Below are 18,165 nucleotides of genomic sequence, written 5' to 3'. Positions count from 1 at the left end.
TCAGTCTAGTCCTCGCCCTTCTTTTTCTGCTCGGTAGTCCAGAAACATCTCCTTAAATGCCAGAAGGTCCATGAATGTGAGCAGCATTTCAAATATGTCATCAGACACTTCATCTTTGTGGTACTTTAGCACTGTCATGAAAGCTGACATGCTGAGTTTGGGAATTCGTTCTAGCAGCTGTTCTTCGATATATTTTTCTACCAAAGAAAGATATTCTTTAAAAATTGTTGTGTAGGTGAGCTTATTTTCTTCTGTGTCTTCAAACTCTTGGTAGCATTTGTCTGTGAAACCAATCTGTAGAGTCTGGAACTTGGTATCCATAATGCTGTTCTCTATGGAGCCAACCACAGTGTCAAATTCAGCCTCAGTTGCTGAAGAGATGGAAAATGCGAAACTTTCTTCCTCTGGGGCTTCCGTTACTTCCGCTGCTACATCCATCCTGACATGTGTAGTTGGGCAAAGATGGCTGTACAAATTCAGTCAGTCTTTCCTACCTTCTTCCTACCTTTTCTGTTCATTTTGGATGTTCTTCCTCCCACTGATGAAGTTTCTGAGGACTATACTCCGCAGTCCCAGTTCACTGAAGTGACTTCTGTTAGCTCATTCCTGGAAGATCAAGATAAACTTGCCTTCCCTGCCTCCAGGTAGCTCTGGTAACCTCTCCCAATCTACTTGGAAACAGGAGAGAACAATTAGAAAGTGTATATTCCAGAGCTTTCTTCTCATGTCAACTGTAGGACCATCATATCATTGTTTCAAGGATCCATCTACTTTGCTCAAGGTGAGATTATTTACATTTAAGTCCATATAATCTATGCTTGTCTATAAATTTGTTCCATGCATGTTTTGCTCTGAGAAACTAGTGATTAAAATGCAGAGTCTTAGCTGGCCTATAGTAATTCTTTGGAATAAAAGTACTGAGACAATCTAGAACTTGAGGCAATTCTAACTGATCTTTCTAGCTTTATACATTCATTGCTATTTAATTAGAATTAAGTATAGTTTTTAATATAGAAAATTTCTCTCTGCACACAAAGCTGCTGATGGTATTCCTTGTCTTACCACACCCAGACACATGTGCACATGCACTCATGCCTTTACACTCCCCTTTCAAAAAAATGAACATATTGTAAAAAAGAGAGGAAAGTACTCTAAAGTATATAACTGCATATATGTTTAAGTGTGTAGGATCATAACCTACACTAAACTCTTATGGAGAACAAAAGCTGTATGGCTGACATGGTAGCTCCAGTAGTTTTGCATCAGTTTATAACTATTCTGAGCACCAATGTCAAGAGAAAAGAACTAACCTCAATCTGTCGTTGAATCTCCTTGTTCCTAGCCTCTGCAACTGGCTTTCTTACCTGCCAAGGCAGGGGCAGCAGTGCCTATCTAGAAGAAGACAGTAAAGGTACCACAGCACCTCTAAATTTGTTCTATGGCCCAGGGTGCCATTGAGTCTTGTGGCTTTACAGTAAATTCAGCCTGCAAGAAAAGGCACATGTGTGCTCTCATCAATGAGGAGAATTGTGTTCACATAATCCTCAAACTGGACCTATCCTTGGTTTATTTGTCACATAAAAAATTGCCACATCACACCTGGACAAGAAAAGAAGACTGGCCAACTTTTTATGTGGACGTGTGCCATGAAGAAAGTAGGCTTAAAAATGTGCAGATTAGACCCTGGTATGATAGAGCACGTCTGTGCTCCCAGGGAACTCAAGAGGCGGAAGTAGGAAGGCTGATGGGTGTTAAGGCCAGCCTGGGATACATAGTGAGTCCAAGGTTTGCCTGAACTATGTAGTGAAACTCTGTCTAAACAAACATGTGAACAAACAGGCAATCAATTACATGCAAGTTACTGAGTGATATTTAACATACTGGCTTACGTATGGTGGCAGTGCTGCAGCAGAGATCTGAAGCAGATGAGGACTGAAGACTATCTATTAGAGTTGATGTTTAAAAGTCAGTGAGAAATGCACTGTCTGTGGTGGCCACAATGGCTAGATCAGAGCCAAATTTTGTGGGTTCAGAAGCTGACCAGAGTTGGACAAGTAGACAAAGTGGTATAGGTTGACCCCTTTGGAGACATTTAGTTGAGTAAAGGAGACATAGGATGAAAGAAAACAGGTAGTATGGGATCATGAGAGACACTTTAAGGGTAGGACAGACTTGAACATGAGAGGAAGAATTAAGGCAAGGAGAAGGAGGATAATTAATGGAGCAAAGAGTTAGAGGAAGCAAGCAGGGAGAGCATCTTGTAGGCTTGTACCGAGAGAAAATAAAGTTGATGTGGAGGCAGGTAAGAGTTAAGGTGCAGAAGGGATACTGAGGGGTTTATCATGCCTGACAGTTTTAATGTACTTGATAAAAGCAGCAAGAAGTTAGTTCATCGTCTGTGTAATGAGACGGAGAATGTGAATGTACTGGAGGAAAGTAATGAGCATTTGGGACACACATAAGCAATTGGTAAGATAAGGAGAGTGAGCACAAGCTGAGAATAGAGATCATGTAGTTTCATGACTATTGTGTCTCAGAAAAGATGCATGTGTCATCTCCCTCCCAGCAGTGCTTAGCCTCTGTGGTAGAAGGGGAAAAGATGAGCATAGCCTTAACCTGCAGATGGGGCTTTGTTAGGCTGATGGTTGAAAGGGAATTGATAATGCTGGCAAAGAAGTTGCTCAGATGTTTACTAATTTATTTGTGCCTCAATCAGGGATGAGATAGGATAAATTTTGTGTACTACTTTCCATTACTTATTCAGTGACTACCACATAATATGTACTTAAAGAGTATTTTTTGGTGAATAATGCATAAGTTAGGAAGGGCATGAAAAAGACAGAGTGGGAGAATTGAATAGGTCAAGACAATAAGAGTGTTGATCAGTGAAGAGCAAATGTAGGTGGGAGAGAACTGTAGGTGGAAGACAAGGGAAGGAAGTTATGGCCAGAGAGAGAGGGGTTAAGCTTCCAGGAGGTAAACATTCTTGGAGAGGATCCAGGCTGTGGTGACTGAGGTGGAGTGGAGGGGAAGATAGGGATTGAGATCAAGGAAATCAGGATGCTGAGTGGGTCACATCTCAAAGGCAGAACTGTCCAAGGATGATGGTGAGACAAGGTGGGTATTCCAGACTTCTAGGGAGAAGAAGAAGCCTCAGTAGTAATTATGTCCAACTTTTCACAAACATGGTGCTAGAAGATTGGCTTGGGTGAAGTGATAGGGCTATTAAAGTGATGAAATCGGGAAGAAGGAAGGAAAAAGGGCAGGGGAAGTATTAAAGGTCAAGAGAGGAACTTATTTTGCTACAGTAGGGAGCCCAGTAATTTTCTGGATAGGATAGTGGCTTATTGAACATTAGTATGCACATAAGCTCATGTTGACAGTGATGTAGGTGTGGATGGGAACAATGAGAGATGCAAGATCCTGAGTGGATCTTTGGAGAGAGAATCACATCCAATCTTATTACACATTGCACTTTGCCAGGGTGTTAATACCAGCACAATGCCTTTTCACTCTGTGTCAGGCTGGCACAGTCCCCTGAATCTGTGTATGCAACACCCTTTGCTTTGTTGCCATCAACATCTTTTATTGATCTGGTTTCAAATGAAGTTGTAGTGTTTCCTACACAGACTGGGTTCTGCAAGCTTCTTTATTCAAACATAAGATGTTTAGTGTCTTTCCCACCAAATTTACAGCTCAAGATGTCCTATTTTGGAACCTTTCCTTGATCAATTTCCCCCCAAAATTCCAATTTTTATCCTCTTCTGTAACCACAGTAGGACTGTGGCTGTTTCTGATCCCATCTGTGCATATCTCATATCCTCGTGATGGTGTTAGATGGTTTGCTTCCTGGGTGTATAGAATGTGTATCCTCTTTCTCCTGGACAGGAAGCAAAAAAGCTTCTTAAAAGATGGATTAGAATTGCTTTTCCTTACACTTTAGCTCATATAATGTCTCATATGTTTTGAAAGAGTGTTTTCCCCCCAAAATTCCTTGACAGCTGACTTGCCTCCATTCAGGTTATCTGAGTGCATTTCTTATGCTTAAATTGAGTTTCAAACACAAGTGGGAATCTTTAGCACAGAAGGAACCCATCTATAAAAGTCAGCTGCCGCTGACTTGGTCTATCAAACTGCCATCTTGATGTCCTATATGCAGAGTTCTGACCTGGGTTTGGGGTACAATTGTGTTTACATATCAGGGACAACATCTTCCTATCTCCTCTCTCTGCCAGTTCCTCAACCTTCACACCAGTGTGCACAGCTGCAGACTACAGTCAGTACATATGATGATGGCTTGAAGAACACCAAGAATGAGATTGACAGGCTCAATGAGATAAGCCCGGGGCTGTGGGCAGGCATCAATAGTATTAACAAGTGGGTGGGGGAGCCTCCTCAAAGCCCGGGATTATAATTCTGATGATACTTCTATGAGATGCTAAAGGGTACCTGGACCTAGCAGTTGGGATAATCTTTCAGGCTCTTGAACTATCAGCAAAGAGATTTCAAAATGACAATATACAGAGGAAGGGTTTTATGTTGCCTGGTCCTGCCTGCCATCCTCAAAGTGGAATGCTTTCTCAATCCAGTGGGCATAGCTCATAAGACTCCATGAACTATGTGGAACTGAGTTTCTGGGATTTCAGCCTGTGGTTATCACTCCTCAAGAAGTTGGGGAGGAGATGACTTCTGTCTCCAAGAAAGGGCTTAAATGACTATTAGAATTTTTCCAACATGATTTAGTTACATGGATATGAATGCTATAGGCAGAAGAGGTCAGCATAGCACATGAGGTCAACCACATAGCACACGAGTTAGAGACTTTCATGGAGGAGAGAGGTAGAGACTTGTGATCACCTTCCATATACCAAGATGGGTCTGGGTACAGTCCCTTTATTCTTTCTCTTCCTTCCCCTTCCCCCTCTTATCCTTCTCCTTTATCCTCCTTCTCCTTCTTCTCCTCCTCCTGTCCCTCATCCTCTTTCTTCTTCTTCTTTCTTCTTCTTCTTCTTCTTCTTCTTCTTCTTCTTCTTCTTCTTCTTCTTCTTCTTCTTCTTCTTCTTCTTCTTCTTCTTCTTCTTCTTCTTCTTCTTCTTCTTCTTCCTGCTTCTGCTTCTGCTTCTTCACCTTGACAAGAGCTCCAGAAAGCTTAGTGGCAGCCATTTATCAGCATTGTCCAGCCCGGGTCACCTCAGAAAATTTCTTATTTCCTCCCTTTGGGTATTTGGGCTAGTGTGGTAGGAGAGTATGATCAGAAATTGCCTCTACATTTTATTTCCTTAGGATTCAATGGCAATCACTCCTTCAATTAAGGAGGAGGCTACCACCTGTCTACTGCCCACCACAACCCTTCCTCTTTTCCCTTCCTGAAATCTATGGAAAACCATTTAGTAATTACTATGTGCCCTGAAATTATTCTAAGAGCTTCACATATAATTTATTTAATCTTTACAATGATCCAACCCAATAGGTATGGTTGTTATCACTTTATAGTTGAAGAAAAGGGAGTACAGAGAGGTAAAGGTCATATTGTGCCGCAGGTAGGGGCACAGAATCCATGCTTGTAACTCCTGTGCTATACTAATAACATGTAGGTATCTTTGTTTCTTCCAGGTCATGCGGAAGAGGGCAGTCTCTAGGGTTTTAATGGCAGAGGCCCTCTGGTCTTCATAGCAGTACCTATCCAGGAACCACTGCTCTGTCCTTGGTGCTGAAACACAGTCCCACTACCTGCAGGGCACTATTTTCTTTCAGGACTTGAGCACCAGTGTAGCTCCCTCCAACTCATCTTCTTCCAGTCCCTGCTTTGTCTCCAACTATTTGCTTTATCTTCATTGCATTTGGACATACAGATTTTGTAAGACCAAGTAAACACTTGATCCAAAGTCCTACTTTAATAGGCCTAGAATTTGTGCATTTTATTGTGCTTCCTATAACATCAAAATCAAAGGATCTCTGTCTGTCTCTGTCTTTGTCTCTCCGTTTCTGTCTCTATCATTCTGGATTATAAAACTCATGTGTGTCAGTGTATTTTCTTTTTGGCCTGTTCTGCTGGGGAGTATATAGTTGCTGACTAGAATATTTTCCTTCTCTCTTCAATGAACTAAGAGAAATCAATAGTATAATTATCTTAGTTATCTTTTGTATATACACATATACAATACATATATGTATATATGCATATATATATATTTTACTTTTTTCTTCCTTCTTTTATCCTTTCAGCCATACCAAGTGTTCCTTATTTTTAAGTTGTTTCTTTCCCTTTCACAATATCTATTTTAGATTTTGAGTCTTATTTACTTTTTTCATTCCTTAGACTAGGTAGGCAATATGATGTTTGCATGTGTGGGTCTGGTTTATTTCACTTATGAGTAAGGATTCTAGTTGCATCCGTTTACCTATCCAAGCTTCAAATTTATCCTTCTTTATAGCTGAGTAGTACTCCATTGTATAAAAATACCACATGTTTTTAATCCATTTCTCGGTTGATGGGCATTTTGGTTGTTTTCAAGATTCAGCTATTACAAATTGTGCTGCTCGAAACATGAATACACATGTATCCTGTGGTATAATGTTCTTAACTCATCTAAGAAAATAAATACCCGGAAGAGGAATAGCTGGGTTGAATGGAACCTCTAATCCTGGTTTTTTGAGGAATCTCCACACTGATTTCCACAATAGTTGTGTCAGTCTACACTGACACTAACAGTTCCTTTTTCTCTATTATCCCTCCAGCATTTGTGACTGGTTGATTTCTTGATGATAGCCATTCTTTTTGGGGTGAGATGGAATCTCTGTTGTTTTAATTTGCATTTCTTAGATAACAAATGATGTTGAACATTTTTTCATATATTTATTTGCCATTTGTATTTCTTCATCTGAGAAGTGTGTATTCATCTCAGAGGCCTATTTTTAGATTGCATCTTTCAATTTGGGGAGTCTCAGTTTTTTCAATTCTTTTTTTATTTTAAAGAGAAAAACAGAAAAAAAGCAAGCAAACAATAAACAAAATGATGACAACAACAACAAAACTATAGTGATATAGAAGTTCAAGACAAGATGATAGAAATTTAACAATGGTTCTTATATTACATATTGTTATTTTCAAAATAGCAGCTCAGATTAACAGGTACAGATATGTGTTCTAAATAAAAGTCCATTGACTGAGGGATGGTTGGCTAAATTTTTTTCCCACTCGGTGAGTTTTCTCTTCACTCTGAAAAACAGAAAATTAAAACAATTTTTTTTATTTTAAAGAGGGTAAAATTCAACAGAATGAAACAGATCATAAGAAAACAATTTAAGAAACACAGATTTCAAAGCAAGCAAAGATCTTCACTGTCTATCACATTGTGTCTTGTTTTCTTCCAAATAGTTGTCCATATCTTCACACACAGTGAATACATACTGAACAATATAGTACAAAGCTGATCAGAACAGGATAATAAAGGCATTTTAGCTCTTCAAGACAAGACAATAGGGAGGTCAACCACAGCTGCCATAATGTGTCTCATTCTCTTTGACATAGCTGTCCACATCTTTATGTGTGTTGAAATTAAACAAAAGGAAATAGACTAATATCACTCTGAACAGAGAATAATAGTATTGCTAAATTTTATATCATAATGCTACAGAATTAGCACTGGGTATCTTCTTCAGAGTTTCTGTTCACTACATCTTGCATTATATAATCTATTCTAATGAACTGTTTAGAAGTTCTACCCAGTGGAGCAAAGATGGTGGATAGATAACAGCTGGCTACAGAGGCTCCCTGAGATAGTCAACTTAGAATTCAACATAATACAGTGTGGGGAGCCCTGAACAGGGGGAGAGGTATTCTGTCATCCCAAGAAGAAACTAAGGTGAGAAGAATGAATCAAACATATAGTCCTGGCCGGCCGTGCCACTGTGCAGCCCTGAGTGCCTCCGGGCCACCCTTGGTGCACTGAGACAGGCCATCCTCACACTACAGCACTCCAGCTGCCACCTCCGACTCTGTCCCTATGGGCCTGCCAAAGGCTGGGGGAACAGAGTGACTGGGCACCCACTGGTTGTCCCCGCCCCTGCTGCTGCCACCGCTGCCTCTGCTGCCTCCCCAGATCTGGGCTGCATCCCGGAGGGTGCGAGGAGAAGGGCACGTTGTGGCATCACAGGCGTGGGACTAGACCTGCTGTGATGCATTGCTGTCTTTGCCCTCACTGCTTGCAAGAAGACCTGAGCCCACGGCACCAGTGCTGAGTGAGCTCCCGCTACCGGAGTGCCTGGGTGAGTGTGTGTGTCTTTGCTGCTGCCAGGCCCATGTGGCCAGAGCCCCATGGAGCCACCACTGCAAATGGAGAGAATCTGCTAAGGAAAACACCTCTTCAGACAATAATCAAAAATACAGAACTGGAACTTTCCGGTTTCCTGCCATGCTCGACCAGCTTCAGGAAATTGGGCCTGTCTGCCTGCACCCTGAACTCTGGACTGGGTGGCCTGGGGCAAGTGTCCCCACACCATCCTGAGCCCCTGGGAGGGAGTTTAAGATACCTCAGATAACAGCAAATTGGAGAGGGCAGCAAAACCCCAGTCAGCATGCTTCAAAAAGACCTTAAGTAATATGGAGAAGGCCAGAGACCCCCTGGACACTCCTGTCTCAAAGAAACCAGAAACATGACAAAAGACACACACACACACAAAAACCTCCAGCTGCTGACCCTGGAAAAATAAGCCCAAGAGAGGTAAATACAGAAGAGAACCAGTGCAGTAATAATGCAATATTAGACACAGCATCAGCGGACATATAGAAATACCTTCATAAACTCATAGATAAATTTAAAACTGTACTTCTGATCCAAGTGAGGCAAGATATAAAAAGATTAATTAAAGAAATGATACACCCCTCCCAAGAGAACACAGATGGAAGAACGGAGGAACTCAGAAAAGGAAGAGAAACCTTTGATGAAGAATATAAACAAAATCTAGAATATATGAAACAGATCCAAAGAGATTACCAGGAAACTAAAAACTCCATTGAAAGCTGAAAAAAATACCTTGACAGAAATTAAAGTTAGCCTTTTGAAACTTGAAGAGAGATTCATGGTGTGTGAACCTGAAAGAAAAGATCTCTTAAAAATAACAAGGAGCTAGGAAGAAACAATTCAAAGGCTAGAAAATGACAAGAGGATTTATAACTTAAGAATAAAAAAAGTGAGCAAAGAAGCAGGAGTAACAACAAATGAACTACAAAGACTATTCACAGATATAATTAGGGAAAACTTCCCAAGCATAGGAAAAAGAAATGATATCCAGATAAATGAGGCATACAAAACTCCAGCCACCTACAACCAAAGTAGATCTATACCCAGACATAATAATCAAGATGCCAGAAATATACCACAAGAACAGAATATTAAAAGCAGCCAGAGAAAAGAAGCAGATTACTTACAAGGGAAAAATTATCAAAATAATGTCAGACTTTTCAATACAAACTCTCAAATAGAGAAGAGCCTGGAGGGAAATAGTCCAAGCCCTGAAAGAAAATAACCTCCAACCAAGACTGATGTATCCAGAAAACTCTCTCAAAATTGATGGAGAAACAAGATATTTCCAATACAAGGAGCAACTGTGGGAGTTCATGGCCACCAACCCAACCCTACAAAAAATACTGAAGGACATTTCAGAGAGAGAGGAAAAAATACCAGGATTCCAGCAACAGTGGCAGACAGGCCTCAATGAATGGGGCAGACAGTGGAATGAAGGAGTACAGTGTACACATAATAGCAAAAGAATAAAATAGCAGAAATGAGGCAGAGACAATAAACTATAATATTTAATATAGATAGCCCTAATACACTAACAAAAAAGAAACACAGGCCGAGTAGATTAGGAGGCAGGATCCATTGAGATGCTCTGTATAGGAAATGCACTCAACCTGGAAGAGGGTTAATAAACTGAGAGTCAAAGATGAGAAAACAATGCTATAAGTGACAGGAAACCAGAGAGAAATAGGGACAGCTCATCCAGCAGCCGCAGATAGATTGGAAAGCTATGACACTTTTGGGCGTGTAGAACTACACAGCTGGAAGGAAAGAAAACCTTGTGACTTTAGTAAGTAAAGGAGTACAACTCAAGATCAAGCTCAGCAGTAAAAAGGTTTAGCAACACTCAGATAGATAACAGGTTGGCCCCAAAATCTAAAAACCAAAAGAGCTAGTGGGACTCAAAATACACAAAGCACCATGAGAAAGGGAAAGGGGAGGAACTATTTTAAAAAAGAAGGCAGAAGACATTGTTAATAGTGTATCAGCATTTAAAAGTCACAGTAGTCTTATCGCTCTGTTTAGTTTGATTATATTTTGTTCCAGTCTGTCTACTCATATTTGATTTGAGGGCACAGACAGCTAATCCAAAAATGGCAGGTTATACCACGGTAACTATCCTTAATTTCCTATTAACTTAAACTGAAACCCTGTATTACTTACATTGTCTTACTATGACTGATCTTATTTGAATCTGGTTTGTTAGATCGCTGTTTTGTCTTAACTGATTTTATTCAAATTTGGTATGCTTGATAGTATCAAGTCTAAGAGTAGAAGAGTCATCTGAAGATGACAAGATGTAAAAGATATCCATTCTGGTTTTGCTTATTAACTGTTTTAAAGTCCTACAATGTCTTCAAAGTTTTGTTTTTATTAAAATAGCTATGTAATATTATGTTCAATTATATCATGCCCGATGTGGACAATTCTATTGAAAATAACAAGAGAAAGCATAGTAACTACTGTAGATCACCTAATATTGTGGTCCTATATGTCTTTTTCATTTTATGTTTTTCTAGGAATTTATTTTATTGTCTTGTTTTGATCTATTTTTCCCTATAATACAGAGAGGATAGATATACATGGAGAGATTCACACATGGAAAGAATTTCTAAACTATTTACGGGAACAGATTATATAATACACGATGTAATGAACAGATACTCTGAAGAAAAAGAGACACTAAGAAACCCAATGCTAATTCTGTAGCATTATGATATAAAATCTAGCAATACTATCATTCACTGTTCAGAGTGATATTAGTCTAGTGTCTTATGTTCAATTTCAGCATACCTAAAGGTAAAGACAGCTACTACAAAGAGACTGAGAAACATTATGGAGTCATTATTGACTTCCCCAAAATCAGATCTTGAAGACCTAAAAAGCCTTCATCATCTTGTAATGATTTGATTAGTTCTATAATGCTCAGTATATATTCAATGTGTGTGAAGATGAGGACAACTATTTGGAGGAAAACTACAGACAATAAGATAGACAGTGAAGATCTCCAGCAGAATTGTTTTGAAATCTGTGTTTCTTTAAATTGTTTCCTTATAAACTGTTTGGTTTGGTTTTGTTATGTTTAATCTTATCCTCTTTAAAATAAAAAACAAGTGTGTAGGACTGATAACCATATTACTAAGTTCTTGTTGGATCATTGAGCAAAACTGTTTGCAGTGTCAATATTTGAATATCACTTTGTATGCTTTAATTTTGTAACTCGAGCAACTATTTCTAAGATGATGGTATGTAACTTATCGACTGGTGATTTCTTACTGTTAATTTTTCTGAAATTTTGTATTGTTTCTACCCTTTTTTCTGTTGTTTTTTCTCTTTAAATAAAAAATAAAAAGGACGTTCTACCCATGCATCAAACTCCACATATATACCTATCCTTTCTGTATTATAGGGAAAAACATCAAAACAAGACAAAAAACCAAATTCCTAGAAAAACATGAAATGAAAAAAACCACAATACAAGGTGATCTACAGTAGTTACTATGATGTTTCTTGTTATTTTCAATAGAATTGTCTACATCATCAGGCATAGTATAATTGAACATAGAGTACATAGCAATATTAATAAAAACAAAACATTGGAAATATTTTAGGACTTCAAAAGCAGTTAATAATCAAACCAGAATGGGTATCCTATTGCATCTTGTCATCTTCAGAGTAGTTGCCTCTACTATCAAGCATACCAAATTTGAATAAAATCAGTCAAGACAAAACAGCAATCTAACAAATCAGATTCAAATAAGATCTGTCATTGTAAGACATTGCAAGTAATACAGGGTTTCAGTTTAAGTTAATAAGAAATTAAGGATAGTTACCACAGTATAGCCTGCTATTTTTGGGATAGCTGTCGGTGCCCTCAACTCTAGTAAGAGTAGACAGACTGTAACAGAATAAAATCAAACTAAACAGAGCAATAAGACTAATGTGGCTTTTAAATCCTGATACACTATTAACAATGTCTTCTGCCTTCCTTTTTTAGACAGTTCCTCCCCTTTCCCTTTCTCATGGTGCTTTGTATATTTTGGGTCCCTCTAACTCCTTTTTAGATTAGGGGGGCAACCCATTATCTATCTAAGTGGCACTGAACCCATTTACCCCTGAGCTTGATATTGAATTGTATTCCTTTACTAACTAAAGCCTCAAAATTTTCCTCCCTTATAGCTGAGTAGTTTTTCACTGCACAAAAGTGTCATGACTTTCCAACCTATCTGCAACTGCTGGATGAGCTGTTCCTATTTCTCTCTGGTTTCCTGTCACACAGAGCACTGTTTTCTCATCTTTGACTTTTGGTTCATAAAACCTCTTTCAGGTTGAGTATATTTCCTATTCAGAGCATCTCAATGGACCCTATCTCCTGATCTATGGTCCCTATGTTTCTTTTTGTTAGTGTATGAAGGCCATCTATGTTAGAGATTACAGTCAATCTTCTCTGTCTCATCTCTGCTATGCTATTTTTCTGATGTTGATTGTTTACTTTTCTCCTTCATTCCACTGTCTGCCCTGTTCATTCAGGCCTCTTTACCACTGTTCCTGGAATCCTGGTATTTTTTCTTGCTTTCTAGAATGTCCTTCAGTATTTTTGTAGGGTTGGATTGGTGGTCATGAACGCCCACAGTTCCTCCTTGTCTTGGAAACATCTTGTTTCTCCACTAATTTTGAGAGACAGCTTTTGAGGGTACATCAATCTGGGTTGGAGATTATTTTCTTTCAGGGCTTGGAATACTTTACTCCAAGCTCTTCTTGATTTGATAGCTTGTGTCAAGAAGTCTTTCATGATTTTGATGGATTTTACTTTATAGGTGATGGGTTTTTTTTTTCTCTGACCACTTTTAACATTCTGTTGTGATGAATTTCTGGAATCTTGATTATTATATGTCTGGGTGTAGATCTGTTTGGTTGTAGTTGGCTGGAGTTCTGTATGCCTCATTTATCTGGATATCATTTCTTTTTTCCTATGCTTTCTATGCTTATTTCTGTGTATAGCCTTTGTAATTCATTTGTGTGTACTCCTGCTTCTTTGCTCTGCTTCTTTTATTCTTAAGTTGTAGATGCCCTTGTCGTCTTCTAGTGTTTGTATTGTTACTTCCTGGTTCTTTGTTATTTTTAAGAGATCTTTTTTTTCACTCTCACACATTACAAATCTATCTTAGAGTTTTGAAAGTGTAACTTTGGTTTCTGTCAAGAATTTTGCCAGCTTGCAATGGAATTTTTAATTTCCTGGTAATCTCTTTGGATCTGTTTCATGTATTCTAGATTTTGTTTATATTCTTCATCAACGGTTTTTCTCCTTTTTCTGAGTTTCTCCATTCTTCCATATGTGTCTTCTTGAGAGGTGCTTAGCATTTCTTTTATTAAACTTCTTATGTCTTGCCTCACTAGAATTAGAATTTCAGTTTTAAGTTCGTCTATGAGGTCATGAAAGTATTTCTTTAAGTCTGCTGATGCTGTGGCCTATAGTGCATTATTGCTGCCCTGATCTCTTCTGTATTTACTTCTCCTGGACTTATTTTCCCTGGGCCAGCAGCTGGAGGCTCTTGTTTCTCTCTCTTGTCATGTTTCTGGTTTCTTTCAGACAGGTGTATGGTGGAGGTCTCAGGCCCTTTCTGTATTGCCTCTGGTTTTTCTGAAGCGTGTTGGCTAGGGGATTGCAGCCTTCTCAAGTTTATTGTTATCTGAAGTGCATGCAGGAACACTGTGGACTGGCCCCTCTCCTCTGAGCCAGTCAATTCTCAAGTTCCTTCAGCATGTTAGTCTGTGCCGTGTGGACATCACAGGCTTGGGACAATTTTGTTCCTGACTACTGGGTTCTGACCAGGTGCATGACTCAGCCCAAGCAGATCCCACCAGTCCTCTTTGGGCCGTAGGCAGTGGAATGACACCACTGTGGTTCTGGGTTCTGGCCTGTCCTGCCCAACTCCAATATGTCGTCCAGCAGGTTACCCCTGCCACGGGACCAAATTCCTACCACTCACCACGGATTATTGCAGCTCTCCACCTTGGTGGTGTTCTGCAATGTGCCGCATCCTCCTGCCAAGGGCCCTGAGCTCACCAACTCCCGAAATCGGTGGCCGCAACTTAAGTGTGACCATGAGTCATCTGACTCCAAGGCACTCCCAGTATAGCGTGGGACTGGCCCCAGTGAGAGCCTCTGGTTTCAGCCTTTGGTCCGTGTTTTTCCTTCCTTCCTTTCTTTTTCTTTTTCCTCAGTTTCTTCCTGGGTCGGGAGAATCCCTCTCCTTTCATCTGGAGAAGTCCGTGGTGTGAAATTCTAGAGTCTGAGTTGTTTTTCTCAGAGAGACTCTCTACCCTACTACCTATCAAGCTGCCATCTTCAGATCAGATCTGAAAAAATTAAAAATCTGAGAAAATTAAAAAGCAACTCTTCTCTTTTTTGAAGCCAGGTTCATTTTGAACAACATTAGAAACTGGGTCCCCACACTGAGGAAGAGAGTGATTTAAAATATTAGCATCATTATTTATTAATTTGACAAGAATAATATCTATTCTCACAGGGATGTTTGAAAGAATAAATGAAATAATGTATGTAAAACACTTTATACTATGAAAAATATGTGTGTCCTACTATCTAACTAACTAATTGCTCTTATTAGGCTTTGGTGAGTTACATTTTTTTTTTTTTTTTGTCTTTTTTCCTTTTTATCGGTACCGGGGATCGAACTCATGACCGCCTGCTTGCAAGACAGGTGCTTATGCCGCTGAGCTAAATCCCTAGCCCCTGAGTTACACTTTCAACCTATTATGCAAAGATGTTTTGCCTAAGAGCTTGTGAAGAAAAACTGCTGTTAAAAACAAAAACTGCTTATTTATAATGGTAAAGAAAGGTGCCATAGTTAACCTGAGTGGAGGTGGCTTTTTAAGTTTTGATCAGTAAATTGATTATGAGTTCTTTAAAGTAAAGGACTGTGTCAGGTAATGTTTGTATGTTACACAACTCTGGACATGAAATGTACCCTCACTGAGCACTCATTGACTGATGAACTAATTAAATGCTATCACGCATGTTAGAACTTAGCACAGCTCCTAGAATGTGACAAATAATAAATAGGAGATGTGATCAATAACCTTTCCAGGGTTACTACTGTTAATTGATTTCTTAGGCATCAGGATCTCAACCTAGAGTAACTTATCCACAAAGTGGAATCTCCATTTAGACGCCTACAGGTCTGCACAGCGCTGTCACAGAGGCAGACCCCTGCTCCTGGGTGGGAACTCTGCTGTCTCAGAGACAATGGCATCCAAGTCCTATTGTGCAAATTTCACTGATTGGCACAAGGTTTCCCTTCTGTGGTTGTGGGGAGAAACAAGTCCCCTGGTGACTGAGAATCTACAAACGTCTGAGGATGGCTTTCCCTTTTTCAAGTTCCTTCTCCAGGTGGAACACTTCTATTGCCTCTCTGTTTTGGGATGTCGTTGCCATCCGAGTACTCTCCCTTAGAATCTTCTGGGGACCAGAAACCCAGCCCTTGGGGTGAAGTGTGACTAGCACAGGGAAGGAGTGGGCCCAGTTGGCGCATCCTCCAGCCCTGCCTGCTCATGATTTTGGCAGCCCCTCTGGCTGCTGACTCACCCCGTGACCCATGTCTCCACAATGAGTCGCACAGCTGCTTTCTTTGAATACAAGTGTAGGGTTTTACATTAATCTCTATTAAATCTTTCTTAGTTTTGGCTCTCTCTCCAAACTGTCAAATTATTTTTGTGCTCTGATTCTGCTCCCCAACTAACTTCTTATTCTTATTAAGTTCTAGTCAGTTGCACATTCAGTCTATGGGCAAAGATGTTCACATGTGAGTGTCTTGAAAAGAAAAAAAAATGTAAAACAAAAGTTGCTTATTAAGTGGGGGAGAAATGTATCATAATTAGCCTCAGAGGAAGTGAGTCTTAAAAAATGTCTTAACATGGAAAATGTTAAAAAACTCATAAAAGCAGATCAGGAGGATAAATACCTCTGTTCTCATCATGCAGCTCAACTAACAACTTACTATCTTGTCTTCTTTCTGCTTCTCCCACTTCTCCAGATTATATTGAAGCAAATCTAGATGTCATATAGCTACATTCATGAAGAATTTTACAGTTTTCTAAAAGACAAGGACTCTGTAAGTCATGTATGCATAATAACAGCATCACTCCTAACAGGATAAACCTTAATTTTTTTTAATGTAATCAAATATCCTGACGGGTTTTGAATTTCCCTTAGTTTCTCATTACTGTTTTGATGAAAACTGCTTGTTTGTACTGGGATCCAAAAATGTTCTCACGTTGTGATTGGTTGATATGTGCAGATTACTATCCATTTTCTTCACTTCTTATAATTTATTTGTTGAAGAAACCTGATTCTTTGTCTTGTAAAGACACTGTTCTACATTTCCCAGGAAAACCATTATTTTGACTTCTAACTAAATAGGCTAGAAGGTTTACATGTCTCTTGTTCTTTATATGGATAAAAAACACTCTTTTTCATCCATATAGTAAAGTTCATGAAGTTCATTCATATTGTTCCATGAAGTTTCAGAACATTCATTTCATTCTGAGACTAAATTCAATTTATTTAAGTACTTTGCTACTGATGGACATGGGATTAAGTTCTGGCCTTTGAATATTAGCAAAAAGCTGCTCTGAACATTTCAGTATATGTTACTGGGGATTGCATGTACACTTGAGGTCTTGGAATATGTCCACCAATGGAATTGCCCTTCTGCAGGGTATATATATGTTCAGCTTTAATAAGTGGCCCAGGTGGTTCCCAAAGCACGGTAGCTCCAGGAGTATAGGGAAGTTTTAGGTGCTCCATGTTATTGGTATTTGCATTTTTCTTTTGTATTTTATGATTTTGTTACTTGAATTTTTCTTTTGTATTTTAACTTTTCTGGAGTAGGTATAGTTAAATATCTTGGTGATTTTAATTTTCTGTTTTTTAAAAAAATTTTATTTTGAAAGTAGTAAAAATGCAACAGCACAAGACAGAACAAAGCCAATTGAGACAATGTAGTGAAATTGGTACAGGATTTCACAGTAGGATACTGGGGTAGTAGTATTAGGTACTATGGTATATCTCTTTAACTTCACAATAGTTGTCCAGTCAATTAGGTATAGCAAAATCAAACCAAAAATAGAACATTATAAAAACAATTGAGAATACTGAATAGAGCAAAAGAAACAAAACAAAACAAAACAATGAAAACAATCTTTGCCTTTAAACAGAAGACAGAAGGAAATCCCCCATATTTGCTATACTGCATATGGTCATCCTCCCAAGAGATGCTGAGACATCTATCCCCTGTAGCTATGGGGGGGGGTGGACAGGTGAAGGGTGCTTGATTTTCAGCCTATGTGGCATAGGCTCACAGGTAATGGTTCTCCTCCAGGCCCACACCGCAGGTGCTTACCAAGAGGGCGGGTGAATAAGCTGTCTGAGTCCCACCCACCATGGCTGGATCTCAGGAGTTCTGGTTCTTCCTGGCCCATGCTGCAGGCTCTTACCAAGAGGGTGGGTGAATAAGGGCAGATGATTCTTTTAAGCCATTTGGCAAATAATCATTAAGGGAGTTAACGCTATGCCCAGGCATGATGGTAGGAATAGCCATAAGTAAATACTCCACTGTGTGCACCTACCAAAGGAACAGACCTTTCCTTGGTTTTCAAGGCTTTCACTGCAGGAATCATCTGAAAAGTCCACCTTGCACCATGGCTGTGGTGATTTTAATTTTCATATCCCATAGTGACTAATGATGTTGAGATCCTTCTTACATGTTTATCGGCCATTTTAGTATCCTCTTTTGTGTTTGTTTTTTGTACCCTCCTCCCTTTTTTGAGGGACAGTCTCAAT

General features: G+C 39.3%; 1 protein-coding gene across 1 annotated transcript; it reads right to left on the bottom strand.

Annotated features, from left to right (window-relative positions):
• Positions 1-321, bottom strand: LOC100729566 (ADP-ribosylation factor-like protein 2-binding protein). The gene has a single exon (XM_063254207.1). The coding sequence runs from the start codon at positions 319-321 to the stop codon at positions 1-3; it is 321 nt and encodes a 106-aa protein (XP_063110277.1).
• Positions 322-18,165: the final 17,844 nt, after the last annotated feature.

Source organism: Cavia porcellus, unplaced genomic scaffold (genome assembly GCF_034190915.1).
Source record: "Cavia porcellus strain 051 isolate PalLab524CR breed Dunkin Hartley unplaced genomic scaffold, mCavPor4.1 scaffold_8, whole genome shotgun sequence".
NCBI classification, from domain to species: domain Eukaryota; kingdom Metazoa; phylum Chordata; class Mammalia; order Rodentia; family Caviidae; genus Cavia; species Cavia porcellus.
The sequence above is the reverse complement of the archived record's forward strand: the minus strand, read 5'-3'. Positions and strand labels throughout refer to the sequence as shown.

Coding starts and splice junctions, on each gene's coding strand:
- LOC100729566 (XM_063254207.1), bottom strand. CDS start 321: ATGGATACCAAGTTCCAGACTCTACAGATTGGTTTCACAGACAAATGC.